The sequence below is a fragment of the Patagioenas fasciata genome, chromosome 1 (assembly GCF_037038585.1).
Source record: "Patagioenas fasciata isolate bPatFas1 chromosome 1, bPatFas1.hap1, whole genome shotgun sequence".
Lineage (NCBI taxonomy): Eukaryota > Metazoa > Chordata > Aves > Columbiformes > Columbidae > Patagioenas > Patagioenas fasciata.
The window spans coordinates 140877648-140902246 of NC_092520.1; the positions used below are offsets into that span (position 1 = coordinate 140877648).

The 24599-nt window shown below is 39.5% G+C and overlaps 1 protein-coding gene across 7 annotated transcripts in view; it reads right to left on the reverse strand.

Annotated features, from left to right (window-relative positions):
* Positions 1 to 24599, reverse strand: part of SCUBE1 (signal peptide, CUB domain and EGF like domain containing 1) — a 248528-nt gene that overhangs the window by 42473 nt on the left and 181456 nt on the right. For all 7 annotated transcript variants that reach the window (XM_071816413.1, XM_071816410.1, XM_071816414.1 and 4 more), the window contains one exon: positions 10127 to 10249. In XM_071816413.1, coding sequence (XP_071672514.1) covers positions 10127 to 10249 — 123 coding nt within the window. The remainder of the gene's footprint in view (positions 1 to 10126; positions 10250 to 24599) is intronic.

The window sequence follows — 24599 nt, forward strand, 5'->3', positions numbered from 1 at the left end:
CATCTATATATCATCTGGCTCTATTCCATCCTTCTCACCCCTCTCCATTACATGAGGGCTCATTTGTGCTCAGGCTCCTCTATTAATCTGAGGAACCCAGTAGGAGGCAATTGGCTTTGGCTCCTATTACGTTTATCCTCTTACTATTGTTTTGCTAGGACAATCTAAAATGAAATTGAAGTCAATACTTTCCCAACATTTTTTGAGAAAACAAAGTACTTTCATCAAAACTTTGCCAAGATTCTATAAACAAACATGTATTCCTCTCCAACATCTATCATTTTTGAAGGTAAAGGCGAGCTGAGTTATCTGCTGCTATTATGGCAATAAACTGTGCTACTACTTCAAGTGCTTGGGGCAGGAAAAGTCATATATCAAAAGTAGAAGTGCATTAAAAGAAACTTCAGGCAGGTTTATTTGTTTTTCTACAAACAGAAACATGTTTAGTAGTCTGCACTCTGCTCAAACCATTATTTACGCAGCAACACTGTGAGAGGAACTTAACAGTCTGACGAGGCAACAGAAAAAAGGCTCTACCCTCTCTGCATCAAGCAAGTAATATTCCCTCTATCCAGCAATACATTTGATTTTTAGACCTGTTTCTGAAAAGAGGAAATGGTTCTCTTTCCCAAGGGTGTTTGTCTCCATCACTCTTTAGTAGGAGCTGCCAGTGAGACTTCTTGAAGGAACAAGGGCCTAGTCTGGGTGAAAATGTGCCCAGTGTTATTTGATGGTGCTGAAAGAGCAAGTACAATAACACGGTTTCAGTTTTCAACTGAAAACTCAAATGCAGCAGTTCCCTTCACCTCCCGTGGACCTGGCTGTTCATTCCCAGCTTACTTCAAGCTCTTGCTGAAGTCAGTGGCCACTGAACACACACAAGAACTGCTGTTCTCTGGCTCTCCAAAGGCTTGCTTCAAAACTCTGCCCAGAAAGGCTGGCCTCTGTGGAGTCGAGAAATGGCAGGTATCCCTCCAGAAACACTAACAGAAATGTTTTGTAAATATGCGTCAAAAAAACTGCACCCAGCAAAACCCCAGAAGATACTCTTCCCCTCCACTGCCTCTTAATCTTTGAGCTGAGATTTTTGTTTTCATCTCACCTGTCCTATCTAGGGCCTCATCTCCAAGTGATGAAAACAAGTGGTAGCAGTTCATAACAGGGCTACTGGAAGAAAATCACACTCCTGTGCTTCAATACGTTAGGCTTTTATTCTCATGAGAATAAAATAAACAAAACAGTGCACTTTTAAAAGGCCCAGAAGGATAGATGCAAGCAGAAGAAAACTCTTCTAAACATTTGGAATAAGGTTGTCATTTTATTGCAAACCTGTATAGCACTTACAGTAAAGGATATCTGACCTCAATCAAGGTGGTTCAATGATTGAACATGGTAACAGAGCATTATCTCAATGTGCACCACTGCAATAGTGGCGAATATATATACATATAGTCTTTCTCTGATTCTCTTTTAAGAACAATTCCTATTGAATTACAGCTTTCAGCACTATTTATCAACAAATTATTGTTTGCGGAAGAATGCTACCTTCCTGCTCAAACTGTTCCAAGGCTGACTCATATCCTGGTAATTCATTAATACATAACATGATTCTAGGCCAGTAAAATAATTTCAGCACTATACACATCATAAATCTTACAACATCAACCAAAATATATCTCAAATTCTCTTTCTAAACACTAATGGAACGTTTTGCTTGGCTTCCCACACACATCAGCAAGGGGAAGGGGCCAGACAGAGCTGTAAAAGGCCATTTGATAGCAGCATACTTTATAGACTTTAGCATAGAAATGTAAGAGCTATCATACTGAATGAGACCTGAGGTCAAACTAATCTAGCATCTTACTTCCAACAGAAGCCCACGTCAGAAGCTTCATGGAAAATAGAGGTGGAATAATCTGTCCCATCTGCCTTCCCCACACCAGGTCGCATTCCATTAGAAATTGATTTAAAGCCTAAATTGTGAGGTTTAATGCTTCTTCCAAGGAGCAGCAACCAAATAAAATTGTCCTTTAACTTATGATAACACTGTACTGCAGAGAGGAGAACTGGAGGTGGGGGGGATGTATTTATTTTCATGTTTCAGCAGACTTAATTGCTACAACCAACATGGGAGATACTATCACTTGGCAAACAAACTTGTACTGGCTAGAGCTGTTTTTACTTCATGCCTGGGGCATTTCTTGTTTCTGATTATGATCTTGCAACCCTTTTTTTTCTCACGAAGGCAGACTGTACCACTATTCACAATCTCACTGACACCAAGAGCAAGCACCATGTATAACAGAAAAAGTTTGAGAAGTATTCCTTTTATTGACAGTGTAACATGTTGCTTCCCAGCAGAGTATTTTTCTAATCTGATGCTAGAAGCAATATGGTGCTTGTCATAAGCAAGATATTTTTGTAAGGCTCAGTGACACAGAATGCCTTAGAGAAAATCTGCAGAGGGAATGAACATCATCAGTGATGGAAATCATCTTGAATTTTCTTCCTGTGAGCTAGTTTGATTTCCACAAGAAGCTTTCAATATCTCCTCCAGTGCACCACTGATTCTTCCTGGTTCTTGAGCTACGTGAGCAGCTGAACTAGCACTGCTGTTTATATACCAAGTGTCCACACAATTAAACATACTGGGCCAGACTCAGCTGGACTGGCTGAAAATCAAGTCAATGTATTTTATATCTCATGGCATGCTAACCTGATGTGTACATGAGTGCATCAAAGCAAAATTACTTTCCTTCATGTGTATCACAGAAATTAGTGTTGCTAGGGGAACGGCTTGAGTCCATCCATCCCTCTCTCAATAGTCACCCCTCCACTGGCACTGACTCACCCTGCTCAAGTGGCTGAAGATAATAAGGATCAGCAGGTTCCCTTAGTGTGACAGCACTGTAACTCTGCTGAGTACAGTAGCCTTCCCTGTAAGTGAGAACAAAATGAAGCCTTGGGTATTTTCTCTTACTGCTGAAAGCCTAAAACCTACAGCAGATGCACACACAAACTCAGGCAAAAGCCACCAAGGGAACTTGTAAGTCTGCTTGCTCCTCACCCCAGACAGCAAACAGTCTCCAAGAACCTGCTGCTACCTCCCTTGCAAGGACTCATCCAGCAGCACCCTAAGGGCTTGTTAACACTCTCCACCTGCTACAGTTCAGTCCTGACCATGAGGGTAACAACCTCAGTGAGATATCTGTGTGGGTTCAGGTAAAAAATTATTTTAAATATTAAGAAAAAACAACACATCAAGCAGTAAAATTTCTGCTGGTGTCCTCTTTATATAATTCCATCTCAGCTGGCTATATAGCTGCGTGTTATTGCTACTCCAGAAAGGAGAAGGCTAAATAATGACACTTTCATTGAACATCTGCTTCTTTTATTTATTTAATGGGGGAGAAACGCAAAGAGAGAGGGTGGATCAACAGTAAAACTTTCCAATATTTTTCCCTGGAAAGATAGCCCAACAGTAATGCCGATGTATTGAATCTGAGGGGTCTGGGCCACTCCTGTTGTCTTTTACACTAATTTACATGAAACACTAGTTCTTGCACTGAAATGGATTGGTTGAAGGGTTTAATCAGTCTCTTCCCTGCTGTATGGTGCTGCTGTACCCATTTAACATGTCTCATGGCTCACCGCCTCTGGGACTGCAGGAGGGTACACTCAGCTGTAACTCAGAGCAAGAAGAACTGAGGGAGTAGCAGTAAGGTAGAAAGATAGCTTGGCTTGGCTGGGAGAGTCGTGACAGAAAGTTGCCCTATTCAGCTATTCCAAGGAATTTCCTCAGGATTTTAAAGATGGGACACAGGACATGGGATTCTCCCTGTCCTCCATTTTCATGATGTAAGGAGAGACAGAGAGGGACAGATGTTCCAGGCCTGACCTCTACCCATGCATTAAGTAGTCTAAGATGGGTGACTGTGTCCTGTATAAATCAATGCAAGGGTTGTAACCTCATCCTGAGACCTTCATCAGGTTATGTGACTGGGACAAGGCCAGTTGCTTTACTGGGTTACATGATCAAATGTGGATGGCAGGTCACTGTCATGTAACCCAAGGGTGCAAACCTCTTTGGCCTCTTTTTTATTTTTTAATTTGGTCACTCTATGTCACGCATGTCTGGTGATTCAGTGCTGCCAGTGTGGATGCACTGATTTATTTGGGTTTAAACTGGTCCTGTACAGCCATATTTATCATCAATGCTTCCATACAGAGGAGTATAGTGAGATCATTGTAGCTAATCTTTGTGGGCTACTTTAGGCCAAAAATAATTCCCACAAACACTTTCTATCTGTCCTTCCCTGTATGATTAATCCCTCATTTCATACCCATTTTCAAAATGGAGATACCATGCTGGGAGATTCAAATCTTGCCTTTGGAAGGCTAATAGTATGTATTTTGTACAAATAAGTGAAAAGGTGGATGTTATGAGAGGAGATTACATAGCCAGTTAATGTGGCAATGTTTCAAGACCAGGCCTGCAGGATCCTTGGATCATAGACAGTTACTGTATTTTTCAAGGTGTTATTTTTCTTTCATTCTGGAATGAAAGGCTTCTCTTGACAACTATGCATTGGGAGCCCTGTGTAAAGCATCCCTCTACCATCAGATCAATCATAGGGTCAGCTAGGTCTAAGCACATCGAATTATCTGGAATGAAGACCCAACTGGCAATAGAGGAAGGTCAGGCATTTAATAGTATTACTTTAGGGTTGCATGGATTACGGTTCTGTGTGGCAGTGGGTTAACACAGAACGTCTGAGGTCAAATCTTATTTCATATCATAAGTAAAAAAACAGTTGTGGACAGCAAGAGTTAGGAGGTATATCTTGTAACACATCAGAAAGCTATCACAAAACTTGCTACACTCAGCAAGTCTGCTCAGAGACAACCTGAGAAACAAAAACCCAGAGCTGGGACAAGGTCTGAGGTGTTTTGCAGGTCAGCATTGCGACATGCTGACAGTTACTAAGAAAACTGCCTCAGTATCTGCTCACAATATCCCTGGCTCCAGCCATTACTTCCAGTTGCTCCACTCTGTGAGCATCAAGTTTTTAAGGAACACTTGTCTGCAAATGAGGCTGAGGACAGAGAAGGTGGGGATACAGTAGAGCATACAAGAAACACATTTATTTTAAAAGAGGAAAAGAAACATCCAAATACGCAAATCTGATAGTGGATATGCTCATGTCTTTCATAATGAGAGGAAAAAGCACCTAAAATCAGCTATACTTGGACGTCTATGGGATAGCTTTGTAGCATTAAAAAACCCCAAACCTCTAGCAAAATGTGTCCACAGAAAATCACTAAAGGGAAAATCTGATAGATCATGAAGCTAGGGAGACAAATTCTGTTTAGGATTTCCTGTTGTATAAACCTGCATCACTAAATATCCTTTAGACAGACACCAGCACTACCAACAGCAGACTATGAGGCCTTGTATTCCAGTGCCAAGTTACAAAAGAGTCAATCACATTCACTTAAAATGTGGTAGAAAGGTAGTAAAGAATAACTAAGTTTTAGACTATTACATATATCAAAGTAATACATCAAAGCAAGCAAAATACACTGTCACCTCCTGTGTGTAAATACATGGCCTCAAAGATGTCCCAAAAATGCCAGATGGCCCACGCAGGTATTTCACAAGCCCCAGAGGTATTTTTGTCTGGTGGACAATCATCTCCTTTTACAGGCATCTCCCTTCTTCAATTCAAATGCTTGGTGAAAAGGCTACTTGGGCAAACTTCATTATGGCTGAGCATCATGCCTATGAGATCTAGCAATCATGAAGCCCCACTTGGGCCCGCTTTGGAGGCTGTAAGTGGACTAGAATGATGCAAATCCCTTAAACTTTTGCAGGGGGCAGTTCAAATTCCTCAGCACAGGAGGACCTCGCTCTACTTTGGACAGAGGTGGGGAGGGGCAGAGGGCAAGAGTGTAGATTTAGTAGGCCAAAGTATTACGTGTTGATCACTGGATGTTCCCACCTAAAGCACTTTTTTCCTGAATATAACTCATCTTTCCAACTCTAGCACTCCCTGGAGAAAGTTACGACAAATGTGTGTGCTGCTTCTCCTCGTCTTGCTTTGCTAAAGGCAATTCCTGCAGCAGGAAGAGCAAATTATTTATGATAGAATTTCACACATTTTTCTGGGTGCTTAATGAAGCTTGAACTTGAGTGGAGCAGAGAGAGTGCTTATTGTTGAATTTTTTTCGAGATCACTGCACAACAAACAGAAACTGAATAAGCAATTAAGTTAACTGGCTTTAAAACTCATATTGGCTGAGGATTAAGGTAATTATGTCTGCGCTTACACACATTCATTGCTGCTTTAAACAGTCTTGCTTGCTGTTTTGTTGCTGATGTGGCTCTAAAACTAATCTGAGTTGTTGTCCTGCTGTTAATTACCACAAAGGTTACAAACACAAGCTCTTTTTGCTATAAATACAGCTATGTTATTTGTATTTTGTGCCCAAAGGAGATGCGGGCCTCTTCTGCCAGATTTATACAAACAGATCCAACCATTTCTTCCTGTATAAAAGAACTTAAAATACTTTAGACTTAAGGGATCTATTAAAATAACACACAAGAGATGGGTTTTGTATTGTCATACAGTGATTTTGTCGTCAAAGGAGAAAAAAATCTATTTTTAAGTCTGCATGAAAAGAGAGACTCTGGGAAAGCAGTTATTAGTCTCCACAATATCACTGGCAGGGTAATGTGGCTTCTTCACCTTCTGGGTTACAAATAAGTTTCCTTTTAAATTGCTGGAATGCAGGGGAGGGGAAAGGAAGGTACCTAGCAGAAGTAATCTGTGATTGACAATGGTTTTCTTTGCAGTTGAGGCTAAAAACGGTTTAGCTGTAAACAGACAAGTGCAGAACATTTTAATGCCCTTTACAAACACAAGGGCTGGTTACACAAGTATTCTACATGTAGAGTGGCAAGCTAGTGGCACCAAGTGAGCAGAAAGCTTTGGAGTTCCTGAAAACCAATGAACTTTCCTATTAGGGTATGAGCACAGACACAGGAGGAAAAAAAAATTCTTGTAATGGGCAGATTCACAGAGGGCAGATTTACAAAAAAAATGGAGGTTTATTCTCCAGGCAGTGCAGGCATTCATACGTGTGATCTTAGGCAAGCTGCTATATTTGGCTTCACCCTTCCTGCTTGAAAAACACAGAGAAACACTTTCCTCTTCACAGGGAGGATGAATGCATGCAAGGCACTTGGTATAATGGAGTGGGAGCTCTGCAAACAACCAGAACAAAGTCTGAGACTCTGATACAATTTCCCTGCAATCTTAAAGTCAGCTCTGAGGTCTACAACGAAAGGGCATCAAGGAAATGAGGTGAGGTGGGACAACCTCAGAATTTCACAGGAAATATGAAGAAAGCTTTCTATTGAAACATGTAAAATTGCTTTGTGCTGAAGCTAATGATCATATGAAGAAATTACGCAGCAACAGCTCACTTGTATTTTTTAACAGTTTGCAAAATGTTGCTAACACGAACTGTATCTTTGTGGTTTTGCTCTTCTTCACTGATTATTTCCTGTGGTCACAGACTTATCCAGGGTTTCTGCAGGTCATAAACAGGCAAGCTTACTAGCTCTTTCCATGAGCATTTTGCCTAAGGTTAGCAGAATATGTTCCTTGATGTCTGTGATTAACTCATTTGGAGCTGAACTCCCTATACACTAGAGAGGCCACCTGAACTAAATAGGACTTGGGTCCAAACAATGTAAACCTCTAATGTCCTAAGTGGGGATTTGGTAAACATGTTGATTCATAACCGAAACAAATCTTTATTTTTAAAATGAAAACCAGAGGATAACGGCAATGTTGACAGTAAGACTGTAAGTCATAAAAATTCTATTATGAATCAAAACAACAGGTATAACATGAACAATGGCATCTTTTATGAATACAAATTACACTTTTCTATTTCACACATTGGAAAACCTAACATGTTCAAAATAAATTTTCCTGAATCTCTCAGTAATGTTCTATGGTCAGTGTTGACTGGCTGTTACCAAAAAACCCCACGGATGATTTATGTTCCAGCAGAATCGCTAACCACAAACCACATTTTTCTGTCAGACCTGACATTAATAAGTATAACCACTTCCAATAACTATATTCTTGTTGCTGCAGAAGAAGCAAAATACAGGTGATTCATACATCAGTAATTTCTTGATCTATATTCACTTTCCTTCTTTCTTTATTAGCAGGCCTATTGACAAAATGAGTTACCAATTATCACCTCAAGCACCAGACAGGAACTAAATTATTGCAGTGCTCCCTCTACAAAGCAGGCATCATACCATGTTTGCTGCCTCAAACATCAAACAAGAAATAACTTCGTCCTCCCCATTTCACAGTATGAAGAACCAGTGTTTCTAGGACCGGAGGAACTTCTCCAGCCCAGAAATTCTCTGGGCTTGCACTAATCTATCTGTTACAGCAATAGATAAGCTATACTTGATGAATCAGTCAAAGTACCATGACAGAGACAAGGGCAGACAGAGTGTTTGTCCTTGCTCACTGACAATGGAAAAAGTAGGATGGCCAAATCATGTTTTTATTTCCATGTCTGATCACATGAGGGAGAGATCAGCTATTGCTTTATTCCTTGCATGGCATTTACTGTTACTGGCAACTTGCTCATGCAGTAGCCCAGGCACTCAAAGAAACAAAACTTCGCTGAACAACATTTACAGAGCTGCTTCTAGTTCTCCATTATCACAATAGAGATCTGATTATTTACAGGTAGCTTCCAAAGCCCATTACTAAGACTGTGCATAATGAACAAGTAAGTTTTGCACCAGCTCTTGGCTCAAAAGAATGCAGGGCTTGACTTTTCTTTTGAGTTTTTCACTGGTGTAATTACAATTACTTCAGTGGTGAAACCTCTAACTGATACCACAGTGAGAGCATGTGATGACACCTAAAATTCATGAACCCGAAAGTATTCCTAACTATCTCTAAATATATCACAAAGGGAACATTTCTTGTTAACATTTTGTCCCTATTTTCAGTAGGTACATAAAAACCTGACGACTTACCCTGTCTGACATGATTCTACAATGTTATTTCTGCCCAGTCATGTGGCACTAACTGTGCCACTCTCAGCTCTTCCCATCCTGTCTCAGCTTGCAACCAACCTTGCACTGACTCCTTTGTGTCTAATCACACAGTCAGGGTGGAGCAGGCTTCTTAGATGATGGAAGTACAAATGAGATACAACGGAAATTTTTTTTGAATGACATATATACCTTCAGACCTTGGTTTCTCTTTTGTTGACGAACAAAGAAGTGCTCAAATACTAATGCTGTTTTGGACTTCATAACTGTTACATGTTCAAAACTCATGCAAATAGTTATTTACTCATAAAAAGGCAATTCCTGTACAAAATTTTATTGAATATGTTCTTCTGCTTCCCTCTCTGCTGATGCATGCTCATCTCTAGCCTTCTCTAGGCTTTTAAAAAATTAAGTTACAGAGCTCAAATGCTTAAAGTGTCATTTCTCCAAAGGTACATGGTTATTACTTAAGTTATGAACTTAATTAGTCATAGAATATATAACATCATATGACTTGGACAACAAATCACAGCATGCACAGCAAACAATACAAAACATACTTCATTTGAATTCTCACAAAACACCTCTGTTATTGTTCCATAAACAGATGCTGTCAGGGAACGGTGAGCTCACAAATTAGACTATTTTTTCAGTTTAAATGTTGCAAATGCTCTATTCCAGCAAGCTATCCCAAGTGACTGTGGTGTAAGATAAGCTCCTGCCCCATTAACATCATAGCAAATTAGAGGATTTGAACATAAGGCTCTTTTCCTGAACCTATTCCATTACACCACATGGATTTTCCTACTTCAGCAGGACACTGGCATTCCCACTACTGAAAACACTGAAACATTTCCAAAAACCTTCTAACCCAATCTCAGAAAATGGAAATCTGGTAGGTCTTTTCTAACTTTACTTCATATGACAGTAAGACTAAAACCTGTAGTAGAAATGACTTAATTACAAAAATAATTCACTGAAAATAACATCCTCATTGTACCAACTGTAAAATAAAGGAAGTATTACCTTGGCAGGTCCGTTCATCTGTGAGAAGTTTATAACCTTTCTGGCAGCTGCACTCAAAGCTGCCAACCGTGTTTCGGCAGAAATGGTCACAGCCACCATTGTTCACCAAGCACTCATCAATGTCTGAAAAGAATGAAAGTGTAAAAATGTAATTCACAACAGCAATGCAGTAGTTCAGGGCAAGGGGTATAGGAGTTTATTCAGACCTCCAAGGACGCTGCTGTCCCTGCTAGGAATCAGGCCTGTCAGATGTTTCCTTTCCCAAACCTTTCTCACTGGGCTTACAAAGGAGCTATGGGGTGAGTTGTTGTGGAGACAGAAGTATTTATCTCAGATGACCAAAGATCAGCACCAGATGAGTCAAGCTGAGGCACTTTGATATTAAAGAACATTCAGGGAACTTCTTTGAAGATGTAGTGGTCTACCTAACAGAAGACTTCAGCCTGTGTGTTTTGTTTTGTTTTGTGTTCTCCCAGGAGAACAGTGCCAAAAAATAGCTCTTTTTAGGGATGAAGAATCAATATCATAAAGCCTTGGCTGCCTGCTTCTGGAAGTGAAAACAAGATCTTTCAGAGAAGTGAGTGGAGAATGATGTATCCTATTGAAAAGCCTCTTGCTATAAGAGCTTTGAAACTTTGAGGTGACAGCTGGCCATTTAAAAAGCTAATCTTGCAAAATGCAAATTGAGATGCCAAAAGAGCTAATATACAGACAGGGAAATTTATGAAAGTCAGCATGATGCTGGTGAATGAAGGGCTCATTTAAAAATTATATCAATTTAGTATGACTTTTAGTGGATGTCATTCTGTCATTTTTGAAAACATACAATTTCTGATATGCGAGAATAGTACAGCTCTTACCACATTTCTGCATTTAAACTATAAACAGCAGCAAGAGGAGTGAGGAGGTAAATCTAGACATTCTAATAGCTGAGAGGCAAATGCAGCCCTCTTTTCTAAATGGCAGTTTGCTGCACTGATGTTGACAGAAACATGCTCAGGAGGATGTACTACTCAAATAAATGAGATCAATGTATATTGTTATAAAGGTTTGCTTATGAGTTGCATTTGTGGCAAAGAGAAAGCAAATTTGCTCCAAGACTCTCGTAACTAATACTACTGCTTATTACCTTCATTTCTGGTTCTGCCGGAAGTGGCTTTTGCATTTAGTCCTATGAAAAGCATAAGGGTAAAAAGAGAGGTTGCAGCTGTGCACGCCCTAAGTGCTTTGCACAAAGCCAGCTGAAAACTTTATGTCCTGGGTAGCAAAGTTCTCAAAGTGATCTGAAATCAGGAGTTGTGTTTGTTGTCCTCCAATTTTGGTTAGGATTAGGCTAGCCAAGAACAGAGAACCTTAGACTCCCAACCTGATAAATCTGCTAAGGAACACACTGAATGTTGCTCTACAAGAGTATGTAACTACATATAGGAATACGTAACAACTCCTACATTTATACAGTCCTAAAAATACATTTGGCTCTATGAAGGCAACCACGAGGCTGATGTGGCCCCCGGTGAACCTGAGCTTGACACCCCCGCTCTACATAATACCATGAGACTGGAGGCAGCAAGCGCTTTGGTGTCAGCTGTGATCACCAGCACAGGTGAGGACCAGCAGTGACAACGCAAGACTTGCAAGGCATTTCCATTTGTAGAAGTGATTCCTCCCAGCTCCGGTATGTGCAACTGGAACTGTGTTGCAGGTCTTATGATGGATTACCACAACAGTTTTCTCCTGCGCAGCACAGGTGTACCTAACCATAGTTTTGCTTGCCCTGACAAAACTGTTGGACAAAGGGAATTGTGAATTAAAATTACTAATATATTACGCATCATAAACACACACAGTAGTCATCCATCATGAAGAAGATCTCTTTTACCCATGATAAGAACAACATGACCTTTGGGCTACTTTGCTGCCTGAAACTGCTTGAAGCAGAAATTACTTGCAGCCTGTCAAACACCATTCTGAAGTAAGGATTGATGTTTTAAATGATGGCCCCTGGATTTCACATATTAACTTCCAAACCATAAGGGACAAAATTGAAACCCTCCTGCCCTCAGAGGCTGGATTTGAAGCTGTTAATCATTGTAATTCCACTGACAATGCAGCATATCAGTTTTACACCAGTAATTCTTTGGAATAATCCTGGACCAGGATCTGAGTAAAACCTCGGAGAGTCCACGGGAAAAGAAAGTATTTATTCATTTCTTGTAGTTGGAAAACATGATGTGGCCTTGTGAAACCAGAACCATCAAAACAGAATAGAGGTCAAAACTGTTAGCTGCAAAAAAAGCTGCAAAAACATTCTAAATAACACAAATAGCGCCAATGTCTCTGCTTTCACTGTATTTCTTTCCACGGCCACAGCGAGACTGACAAGGCATGTAAAAATTATTTCACTCTATGGAGAGCAATGCATTGCTGCATTTCATTTGAAAGAGAGCAGTATCCAACCGTATCATGTCTAACTGGTTCACAGAAATTGCACCATGTCTATACCCCACTATTTTTCTTTCCATAGCTATAAATAATTCATGTTACAAGCCATGTGAAAATAAATGATTCCACTGTGTGAGAAGGTAAGGCCCCATTTATCTTTAAACTGACGGGTACCCAACTTTGTCAAATGCCTGTTGTGGGCTTCACAGAGAGTACACGTCTACCTATCATGTAGAAAAAGAAAACACAGTGGAAACCCATCAGAGTATCTCTACCAGCTTAGAAATTACTTGGTCACATCTTTCCATACTATTATGTGGTCTGTCTGCATGGGAGTCATAAACCTGGTGTCTTCATACATAGTTTTCAAGTGGCTCCTTTTCAAGTGGTGATGCAGGTTGCAGAAGAATGGCTCCAACTTTCCACAGTGCTCTGCTTCACTGCATCCCCAGAAATGCAGAAGTATATAAAGAACTGTATTTCTCCACAGAGGGTTGTATGTAAAATGCCCCGATGATCAGTGTTCAGACAACGTGCTGGTCATTTCAGACTAGGAGGTCTGATGGGCTTTTAGTGCATTAGCAATGAAATCCCAAAGGATTTTTCTTAAGGCAGTAAGTCAATATTGTTAAATGATACCTTGGTTATACAAGCTGCTGATCTGCTACAAATACCAACTGATGTACCCAGTACAAATGGGAGACAAGCAGAAATGCAAAACACAGACCAATGAAAAACCACAGAAGCATTAAAATTTACTAGTCAAAAATGTCAGATGAAAGTATGGCATAACAGGCAATCCAGCACTCAAGCCTCCCATTAGCCCTGAAAATGGTTAATTCCAAACAAAAGCAAACAGAAGATTTGAACAAAGGTAGCTAAAATCTTCTTTAAAGTTGTAATATTCGGGTGGAAAAAGACCATCGCAAATATTAGGCTGGAGATGGAACTCTCCAACAGCCATGTAAAATTCACAAATAGCTGAGAAGTTTCACTCCAGCTTCTGTGACTTGCTGCCATCTCTAAGTGCATTGTTAAGTTTGGGCTTGCAGCAAATCCCATAAGCAAAGGCCTGGCATCAAAAAGCCACTGTGATGAAGCCAAGCACGACTGCTCTCTGGATCTGCTTATGTGACTCTGGAGCCTTGTGGCATTTGCTAATAAGTCACAGTTTTGGTACACAGATCCAAGTGCTCTATTAAAATGCCCTTTCTTTGCAGTTATTTCGCAAAGCACTCTGTATTCTTTTGGACAATCAAAAGCTAATTTCAGAAGAATGGAAGGCGTAATAATTTTGGAAGAGTAAAGAAGGAATAAATAAAATATTTCTGAAATAAGTGATATATCCTAAGTTTTTTGAGGATCTCAACATATGAGGGAGGCAGTGGAATCAGCTTTAAATAAAACTTTTCAGCTTTACATAAAGGAACAGAAACTCAGATGCTTTATGGTAACTTGCATAGCCACAATTTGACTAGATGAAACAGTCTGTTATTTTATGTCCTTATGATGATCAATGGGAATGACTGGTTCTGTTCCACTTGTGCCTTTTAAAGCTCTGCTCAGCATAATTCATATTTGGAAGGATCTGGTTCTGATCAGGGTGCACGTGTGCACGCCTCTGTGCCTGTGTCCACAAAGATTTGCCTTGCTGCATACAAGTCAGAAAACAAATTAAAGAGTATGGATTTTAGGCAACTTAGAATTTAACATTTCACATAAGCTGCTTAAAGGCAACTGAAAGGGCAATCAATGTGCAGTCTTCACTTTGCTGTTGAACAATGATGAATATGGAGATTTCCAAAGCCTCATCACAGGCGGAAGTGAGGCTTCTCCTTTCAATGGCTGGACAAATATTTGAACTGATTGTGTCTGTCTAATCCTTTGCAGTTTTAAAATGCTACCCAGCTCCAGGAAAATAAGAGAGTCCCAGCTCAACCTAAAATCATTATGGAAGCTTCATACCCTTCTTGTTTTTATTAATGACAGCATGTTAGGATTAATAATGCTACTGCCAGCATACAGTAGACATCAATATAGACATATTTTCTGCAAAGTGGGCCAGTTTGCTAATTCTTCTTATTCCTTGCTTTCATACTTTTCCTTTTGCTTCTGTTCCCTTCTCTTTTCTCATGCTTCTACAAATCACCAGTGTCCCCGAAACCTTATAACTAGGGTTGCCTTGTTGACACGAGTATTAGTTCCCTGATACATACAGACCATGCAGTACTTTATAAAGCAGCCACGAAACTTTTAAATCCCATGCCAGAGGTGGGGAAATAGTGGCACAGACAAACTCATTCACACTTGAATCCAAGCCCAGTGCACAACCAAGCAGACTGCTTTGCTTAGACGGCGTTATCAACCAGCACAGGTTTACAGAAAACACACGCTTTTCTACATGTTTCTCTGTATTACAAATATTACCAAAGCCACCAATGCTCAGATTCCAGTTATTTTAATATTCATCTGTCACTTTGCAATTAACCTTGAAATATACTGAGTAACTCGGGATTAACATAAGCATAACCTATCGGGCTATACTTGCAATGCTCTAAACAAGATTTTCCACAGTGTCTTCAATAAAGCATGCCAGGGATATTTTATTAAGTTATAATGGTTATTTCATAACCCTGGACTCACTGGAGTCAGTGCCACCGTGAGCAAATCTAAATGAAAATACAACTTCTGCTGTTCCCTCTAGAAAACATGGAGCCAGCTGTTGCTTGGTAGTTTACAGGGATTGAGAAGTCCCAGTTGCAGTTTTACAAAGGATTTATCTAGCAGTTTGGGCAAGTTGAACCCTCCTCTGCTTTTCTTCACCTGTATAATGGGGTATTGATATCTTCAGGACCAATACTTTAAAATGCATTATTATAATTTAACAAAGCATTATGAATCAAAGTCATTTACTGTCAAATTTTTTCTAGTCAATTGACAGTTGTTTTTAATTTGTGGTCTGGGCTTCTGAATGGTTTGATACAGCAGCAAGTTCCATGTTGGTAGTGTTTTGCCCTGGAGGACTTTGTGAATATATGCAGAATTGTACGGCCGTCTTTACTTTATGAAGGTACATGTGCTGTACCACCACTCTACCTGTGACTGCATAGTTCATTGCCTCTAATATGCTTTGCATGTTTCAGGGAGGAATATTTCCATTTACGCAGTGTCTTCTACTTGAGGATTTCAAAGGCCAGCATCTTATCAACTTCATTACATTAAACCTACACAACACATCTGCAGGAGAGATAAGTTTCATTAATTCTCCTTTAACAAATGTGAAACCGAGACAGGCAGGGTAGTGTGTGACTTCCCTGCATCAGATAGCTACAAAATGAAATACAGCATATATTACAGCACCTCTAATTTGAGTTTTGCTCTTCAGTGACATCCTCATTTTCCCTCCCACATTGCTAATTAACTGTAATGTATGATAATCATTACGGAATTGAAGTTCCACTAAGTAGCAAATGAAGGTTCTCTGTTTAATTAGCTTTATGGCTAGGCTGTGGGGCAAGGCATTTTCCTAATTAACTGAATTAAAACTCGACTGGGCAGACAGGAATGAGTGTAATTAAAATTTAATCTCTCTCATTCTGAAAACAGGCTGCCCACAAAATAGGGAGCTTTGTGTAAATGCTCTTAGAGCACGGAAAGGTTGAGGCAGGTTTCAACACATTTCCCTCATGTCACTTTCTCCATTTTCACCTGTTATCTTTGCAATTTCATGAAGAAACCTGTCTTCCAACCCAGATGGTAATCTGTCACATATGGATTTAGGTGTCAACTATTCTCCTCCAGGAGGTATCCACTCTGACAGTATCCACCAACCAATCAATAAAAGAGTCTGCCAGGCTGCCAAGAGATCAATCACCTTGTAAAACAAACATTATGACCTATTATTTTCTTATTACAGTTAATTAGATTTATAAAGCACAAAAAGCTTCGAAAGTTAAAAACTTCGAAATGCTGTCAGAATAGTTTAGGCCCTGGTTTCTCATTTGTGAAAGGGAAGGGATTTGCTCAATCTAATGTGAAAAGAAAGGATTTTCACTTAAATTTTTTGCTGAACACTGAATGCTTTTTTAAACTTTAAAACATGTTAGTGCATTGCTATGAAACCAAACAGTGCAAGCTGTCTCAGGCTGTGACACCAGAGTATGAAGTGGACTGGAGACATAAAAAAATAGACTGATAAAGTGATTTACTGTCTCGGCTGAACTAAATGCAAAACCCCTCCCTGCCACCACCCCCCTCCCCCCAGCCACAGGAATACCAGAAAATAAAGTTTTCCTCCTGCTGTAACATTTCATCAATCAAAATGCTTTTTATAAAACAATGGAGAGGAAGAAATAAACGTGCAGTGAAGACTCCCATCATTATTTCAGGACAACAAATAAAATCTCTGTTTTACAAAGCATGTGGACAGTACAGCACATCAGACCCTGGGAAATTCAGAAGGTAACAGTGATCATGTAAACACATGCAGACCTGGGGGCTGTGGTTAAAATAGTGGTACAGGAATGTGCAAATATATTGTGCTGACTACTGTCTACCTTAATCATTCACAGAGCCACTAAGGCCATAATAATTCTATGTTTAATGTTTCTGCATTGTACGCAGGAGGAGCTGAGGCAGAAGTTGCTGAAGATTATACACAATGGCAACAGTAAAGGCGTTAGTTCAGTGTCTGTTAATGTATAAATTGGACAAAACTGGGGAGCTGACATCCCTGGGCATCTTCTTTGTACCAAGCCTCACTAAAAAACAAGGCCTTGTCGTTACAATGTTCCATTTTTCTGTGTAATCTCAAGGAAGAGCAAAGGGGCAAGTGATCAAGCTGTGCACTATGGGACCAAGAAACAAGAATCCCTAGACTTAACATAACAACTGAATTTACCTTTACTCATCATTGTTTTCATTTTCCCTTTTGGAATTGCTATCTGCTGAGGAAAGTTGTGTGCTTATTTCCCAAGAATCTCAGTTTGCGTCCAGAAACTGTGTTTGATTTAATGAATTAAAATTTAAAAATAAAACTGGTATTAAGGACAGCTGATGATCCCACTGAAACTATGGTAGCTTTCCTATGATAAAGCTGCTCCTGATGAAAGGGACATCTGAATGCAATTATCCCACGATAACTGAAATGCCTCTTGGCTGATGACAAGTTAAACCCCCAGAACTTTTGGAAGATGCTACTTCAACCAACTAGTTCTGTACCAGGGAAGACACATACTTCACCAAGACCAGGATCTAGCCGTATAAAAAACAAGCTCTATTTTATGACGAAAAAAGCAATAATAAAAGAATGAAAAAAAATATTGTAAGTTTTGAATGTTGGTAGCTATGATTATGTGAGTAGTCAACCCTCAAATTACAGAAAGCACAGCACACTTTTACATAATAAACTGCGGTTGCTGATCCGCAGGGAGCTTTATATTGTTGAATAATTGCAAGGTCTTTTCAGCAACTGAAATGCAAAATATGACCCTCCCAAGCATTAATTTAAAGGATTTGGCATTTTCAAAGGGGAGGTTCACAAAGACAAATAACAACTGCAAGTTTCCAGGGAACAGAGATATTGCCTAGTCATGAAAAACCCCTAACTTAGTACACATGAATTTATTTTGTGGGGATAGATGGAACCCTTGGGAGGGAACAAAACTGAATGAGCTACATGGCAGCTGACCCAAGTCTGTAGTTTTTTAATGGAAGATAATCTGTTATATTACATTTGTCTGTCGTGAAGAAGTCTACAGCAGACAAATGAATTGTATGTCTTTAAGCTAAAACAAAACAAAAGGCAATTGCCTCCAAAATAGGGAAGGGGCAGTGAAAGTTTCACACATATTCTGAAGTCGATAAATTTGCAGCAACAGTTAGCAGGCAGATGTTATCCGCAGTTTTATTTCTTTGATTCTGCTCTCTATCTGCTCTTCTTTTTTTTTGGTCTTCTGTTCCATTGCTTTCTTTCTGACAAATTTCACCTGTGTTGCTACCTTCAATTTGCGTTTCCTCTCATTTTTTTAAAATCCCATGGGTTTATCATTTAATTTTTCTTCATTGTGGCCTGGAACGCCAATTCTGTCTTAAAAAGTCTGAATCAAACTATGTCTATATAGCTAAAATTTACTGTTTCAATGCCCAGTCAACATATATAGCCATCAGCCACTGTCCAATTTCTCACTTTTCAGATCCCCTCCTTAGGCTTGACCACTTACAGCAACCTACCACCAAGAGTTTTCTATCTTTCCCTCCCTCTAATTCCGTACATTTTCTGCTGGTGATCAGCACCTTTCTGACTCTGCAACATCTCCTCTACCACCTATGGTTTTACCACCAACTTTGCTGACCCTTCACCTCTCACTGTGCCTCCCTATGCCCCTCAGTTGGATGCTCTGTTATCTTACCACATGCCAGATTTGCCTCTGAACCAACAACAGTCGACTCCCTCTTTTCTCAAAAAAAGTGGGGGAAAAAAATTTGAATCCTAATTCTGAGTCACCTCCCAGTCTTATCAAGCCTTGAAACAGTTGTTTCCAGGGCAGCAGATGACTATGGCCCCCTCACTGGACATGACATGGAGCTTTCTACTGAGCTGCTCCAGCTGTTTGCCAGATGCTGTTACCATTTTCCTCACATCGGGTTGATTTGATTTGTTCTTTGTCAGAGACTGGATAACATCGATGTAATCACATAAAATGACTGTGGCCTCAGTAACAAGGCTATCACTGACAGGCCTCAACGTTTGCTTCTTTAATCCACATTCAGGTAGTTACGCTGAAAATGTTTTTGTAGCTGCCTGGTAGCTCATGCTCTGGTCTGATTTCCTAGTCTTATCCATCTCTTCTAAAACAAGCATCTCTTTTGATAAACTGAACTTGACCATTGCTCCTCCATCAGATACTCAGTTTTCCCTCTCCCACTCCTAACGTTTATTAGGTTTTATTGGACACAGATGGTCTTGTGTCTTGCTCATGTCCTATCAAAACAAAAATAACCTCAAGACTGCCTCTGTTATTTAATATTCCCTTTTGGCTACAGTTGACCATTTGTCACTCTTATAAAATAAATTTAGAAAATTTCCTTTGCATCTTCTTTCACCAAGTACAAGTCCACCTGTTATCTCTGCTGCATAATCCATGCATGTGATTGATTCATATGCCAAAGAAATTCCTGGAGAAGCATTTACTGAGTTGTACTATAACACAAACTTCTTGGTGCTTTCACAAAGAGGTTACAAGGTTTGTGTTCTCAGAAACTCTTGCCAGTACTTAAGCAGTGAACAGGATCACTGTTTTCATGACAGAAGTCCTCATTTTCCTCTCATTTAATGCTGTTTTCATTACTTTTTTCTTTGGCTAGGCAGCTGCATCTATTGTTTCATAGTCCTACATCACCCACTGTCTGCCTTTGGTCACCTTTTTGGCACAAATGCCTCTATTTTCTTAATCATACGGGCCTTGCCAGAAGAGGTGTATTAGGAAGGGGAAGTGATAGGGAAATCCTTTGCTGCTGCTGCTGCAACATCTGCCCAGAAAATCTGTTGCTGTCCATAAATCACTTGATAAGTTTAAGATTCACACAAGTCTGCCTTTACCAAGAAGCTATCTGCTTCCTTCTTGAAAATGGCATGTAATCTCATGATGCTTTAACTACGCAGAAGCACTGGAAAATGGTCAGAACTTGTTTGTCAGAAGGCATTTTAAAGAAAGTTCAGCTATTTTAATCGAACATTTAATTGCACATTTAATCTGTGCATCACATATATAGAAAATGACTACTTTTGTTCCTCCTAAAAGCACTAGCCTTGTTACTGGAGGACCCACATTTTCACTATCATCATTCTTCACACCAGTCTCATGTTCATGAATTTATTTTGGTGCTGACTTCTCATGCCAGGCAAAGACATTCCTTTCTCCATTCTCCATTCTGTGTCATACAATTTATGCACGTAAACATTAAAGAGTTTGTTTGTTTGGGCATTTTTTACTTGGTTTTAGGATAAAAGACAAACCTCAGCCACAAGATTTGTATTTGCCTTGTGTTCAACATGGAGAGGGCAAAGGTATTTTTTGTTTTGATTCATGACTGCAGTGGTTTGTGATAATATCTCTTCTATCTTCTGATAGCTCTTTGCTTACATGTACAGAGAAGCAAACTCAAAGGGTGTTTATATTTGAACATGCACTTATTTCTAGTTACAAACACTGGTAAGTGGTACAGAGTCATGTAAGGGGTCTGATGGAAGCAGAGTTGCTGTATAATGAACCATGAAAACTAGATCATGATTTGGCTATTGGGAAGTTTACTCTTGGTTTAAGATGATGAGAAGCAGGGAGAAAGTAATTCAGGGAGAAAGAATGGCTCAAAATAAACCACTTCAGTAAACACTTAAGGGTTGTTAAAAGACAACGCCGTACTTCAATAACTAACTTCAAAAAATTCTTCCCTCTGACTCTAGACAGCTCGTGAACTGGCTTTGACAAACAGGCTACTGACTGCTGTTGATAAAAATCAGGGGAGTCTGATTCCTCTGGAGTAGGATGTTTTTCTGAGCGAGTGACACAGAAGGTACAAAGAAACCAGAGAGGAACTGGAATTTTGTGCTGCATTGACTTCCACCTGTGAATGGAGAACAGGGGCCTCTTTGCAACACTGTATTAACATTCACTTTTTTATTTTTTTCTTTCTTTTTTTTTTTTTTTTCCATAGTTGAGATCAAGAAGAGTCACTTCCTTCCTCACTGGTCAGACTCTGAAGGGAAGTGGAATGGGTAACTCAGTTCAGATATAGTTTCAAGGCAAGTACAGTGGATACCCTATAGGCTGGGATTAGACTATTTGCATGTGCTTATGAGCATGCTATTGCACTAGAGTATGAGTTTAGAGGGTGCCAGCTGTTCCATGGTACTTCCCAATGCACGTACCTTTAAGCTTGTGCAAATAGGAGGTAATTTAGCCATATGATGCAAAACCTTTAATCCCATCAGGAATTACCAAGGCTGATGTGCTTATTTTTCCTCGGGGTCAGCTATTCTTCTGACCATATTCTAAAAAATGGAACACTGTGGGATTCCTGAGAGAAGTAAAAGGCATAAGGTCCAGAATCAAAGTTGATGACCACTGAGAGTTGATGCATAGAAGAGAGGACAGACATTCTAGTTCAGTATCCATGGCAGAGGCAATATGGGCCTTGGGGATCAAAGGAGGGGTCACAGAAGGTACAGTCTATACAAAGGCCTGAGGATGATAACCTTTATCTTAAAAATGAAATAGTAATTTTCAATGCCTTTTCCTGATTGTTTTCTGAGGTTCTTGACTTGAAATTCCATAAGGACTCAGTTTTCTGAAACGTCTGAGTAATTTTCCCCTAAAAAGCCTGAAGCGTATATGGCCGATCACTTGCCACTCCCAGAAATCATGGTTAAAATGTTCTGTCTGCTTGGGTCAGCTTCTTCATAGAAGATCTAAGCACTCGGTGTATCTCAATCTGTTTCCATTTGCAAAGTTTTGCATTTTTTCCACTAGAGATATGAAAATAGTAAATAAAAGCCTACTAAGAGTAATCCTGTCTTTCCCTTAGTTACTTTTGACAGACTCTAAGCAACATGCATACTGTTGCTCTGGGATATCCCAGAGCAATCCAACCCAGATAGCTTTATTTATGCGCAGCAAGCCATGATAAGCTACTTAATAGCTTAATGAAAAGCTGCTCTCACTAGTCATCACTCTAACTTTGAGAGTAAGGCTAACGGACCATACACTATTTTTCTAATCAAGTACAATATAAGGCACCATATCAGCAGAATGTTAACAACATGTAATCTGTTGTAGACCAAATTACTCTAGAATCAAGCAGCATTGGTATGAACTAGTATTAAACTTAAGAGTACAACCACTCTATTAACTACATAAATTATCTTAAAGATCTGCCACAGAAGTAAGTGGCCATTTCAGGTGCTGCAATTATCGAGGAAAATGTAATCAGAAGAAAAGGGAATGAGACAAGCAAGTCTCTGCCCTCTCTGGCTTTGCCAGATGTCCCCTTCAAAAACCCCACTGCTGCTTGTAGTCTTCTGACTGACAGTTATGCTGACATTTGCTGCTGCCACAGCACCCTGACTGCAGTGGAGGTGATGACTGCCAGCAACTTACTTCATTTATTCTTTCACACCATTTGCATGTATTTTTTTTCCCTTTTTTTTCAGATAGAGTACTAGAAAATGCTAATGGCTCATTATGGCCAATGGCTCATAATGTTTATTTTCCTCAAAAAACACGTTTCTAATGTGGAGGAAGCTAAAAAGACCTCTTCATGTCTTAAAAATCTTTGTGTTGCTAGAGGAAGATGAGCTGGAAAAAGCTCTTTTTGTATGTCCCAGGCCATGCTCTGAGTGCCAATCCAATACATATTGACACACAATGTAGTGTAGAGCGGGCACCAATATTCCTTTCACTGTGTGGAGTACCACAGATATCACACTAACTGATACTGCTAATGGGAGATGCACAGAAAGTAGCCTGCAGATCTTAAGTAGGGGTTGTCAGGCAGCTATGAACAGATTTACCACTATTAAGCAATCTCTAGAAGTTTAAATTCTTGAGGAGATAATTTAAATACCTTTTACTTTAAACTGCTGATACATGTGAATTAATTGATCAGGGAACACAATTCCAGCTTTACAGCACAGTATCTTAGTGATTCTAATGCAATATGTTCTTTGAAGTTATGCAGAAGCTAAATATCTAAACTCTGTGGTTGTGTACCTTCAAATGGAAGTTACACACTTCAGCAGAGACCTTAAGTTACCTTTCAGCGTGTTATTTTAGTGGTGTCTTTTTTAATGCTTCTTATGCATTTATGAAAAAGTCACGTATACCTTTGGTAAGATAATGATCTCACTCAAACAGAAACCTAAGAATTTTCTGTGCCAGCCTAACCAAGGAAAACTTTTTGTATTTGAGTGACTACTTTCAAGGAGGCCTCTTTCTAGTGAAGGAAGAAAACTACAGCAGTGCCCAAGCCAAAAAAATAAAAAAGTTCATTCATATGTGTTCGGTTGTATCTGTCTTGCATTTGCCTCTTAGGGGAGATAAATCTTAGTTCAGAAGACCTGATCCAAACATACATATTTGATTCTAAAGTTATTGGGACACTTCCACAATATGAAAAGTGTGGCTATCTGTGCCACTTAAGTTCTATCTGCCTTGGTGCAAACTTGACTGATGCACGTATTGTATAGAGGTTATCTTGCACAGGGATATATTTTACTGTCAAACTTTTACTGGCATGTAAAAAAAGTCAAGTCAGGGACACTAACTAAACAAAACCTGAATTCATCATAGATAATTACTCCTACTGCAAAAACTTCCCCATTTAGGCAATCAGTGAAAAAAATATGCTACTCTGATACATATCCAATCAATCGTAGTCAAACGAAGGCAGTATCATAAGTCAAGGCAGCTAATAATTAGTGTACCAGATTAAGAACTGCATCCTACTAATAATAAACAATATAAATAACCTGCAACTCCTTCCGGTGTTTCTTTCCAGGGAAAGTAGAAACCTTTTTAGTTTCACATTAATTGATCGGGACTGACAAGATGCAATTCTAAAAGTTTTTGTCAATTTAATCCAACTTAGAGAAAAAAAACTTACACCAAATTCTAAGTGATTTTGACTACTGGAATGATGGAGGAAATTCTAACTGTTCACAGATATTCTGTAGCCAGGAAATGAAGCCAAATTGGCCAGCTAAACTTTTCGTTGTGAGCTTTTCACTTAGTGTGTTCTGAATGAAAAGAGAGGAAAGCCTTCAACATCTGAGTCATATTCTTGTATCAAACGGATGTCAAGCATTAATTTTTAACATTTAATGAAACCTCTCAGTTAATATTTAACGAAACGTGACATATTTTGCTGCATTGAAACTCATTCTGTAACAAAGTCTTTCCTCAGAAAAACAATTCTGTTTTCAAAAATCAATTCACTTTCAGAGTTTCACTTTTTGTATCCCAAAACCCCAAGT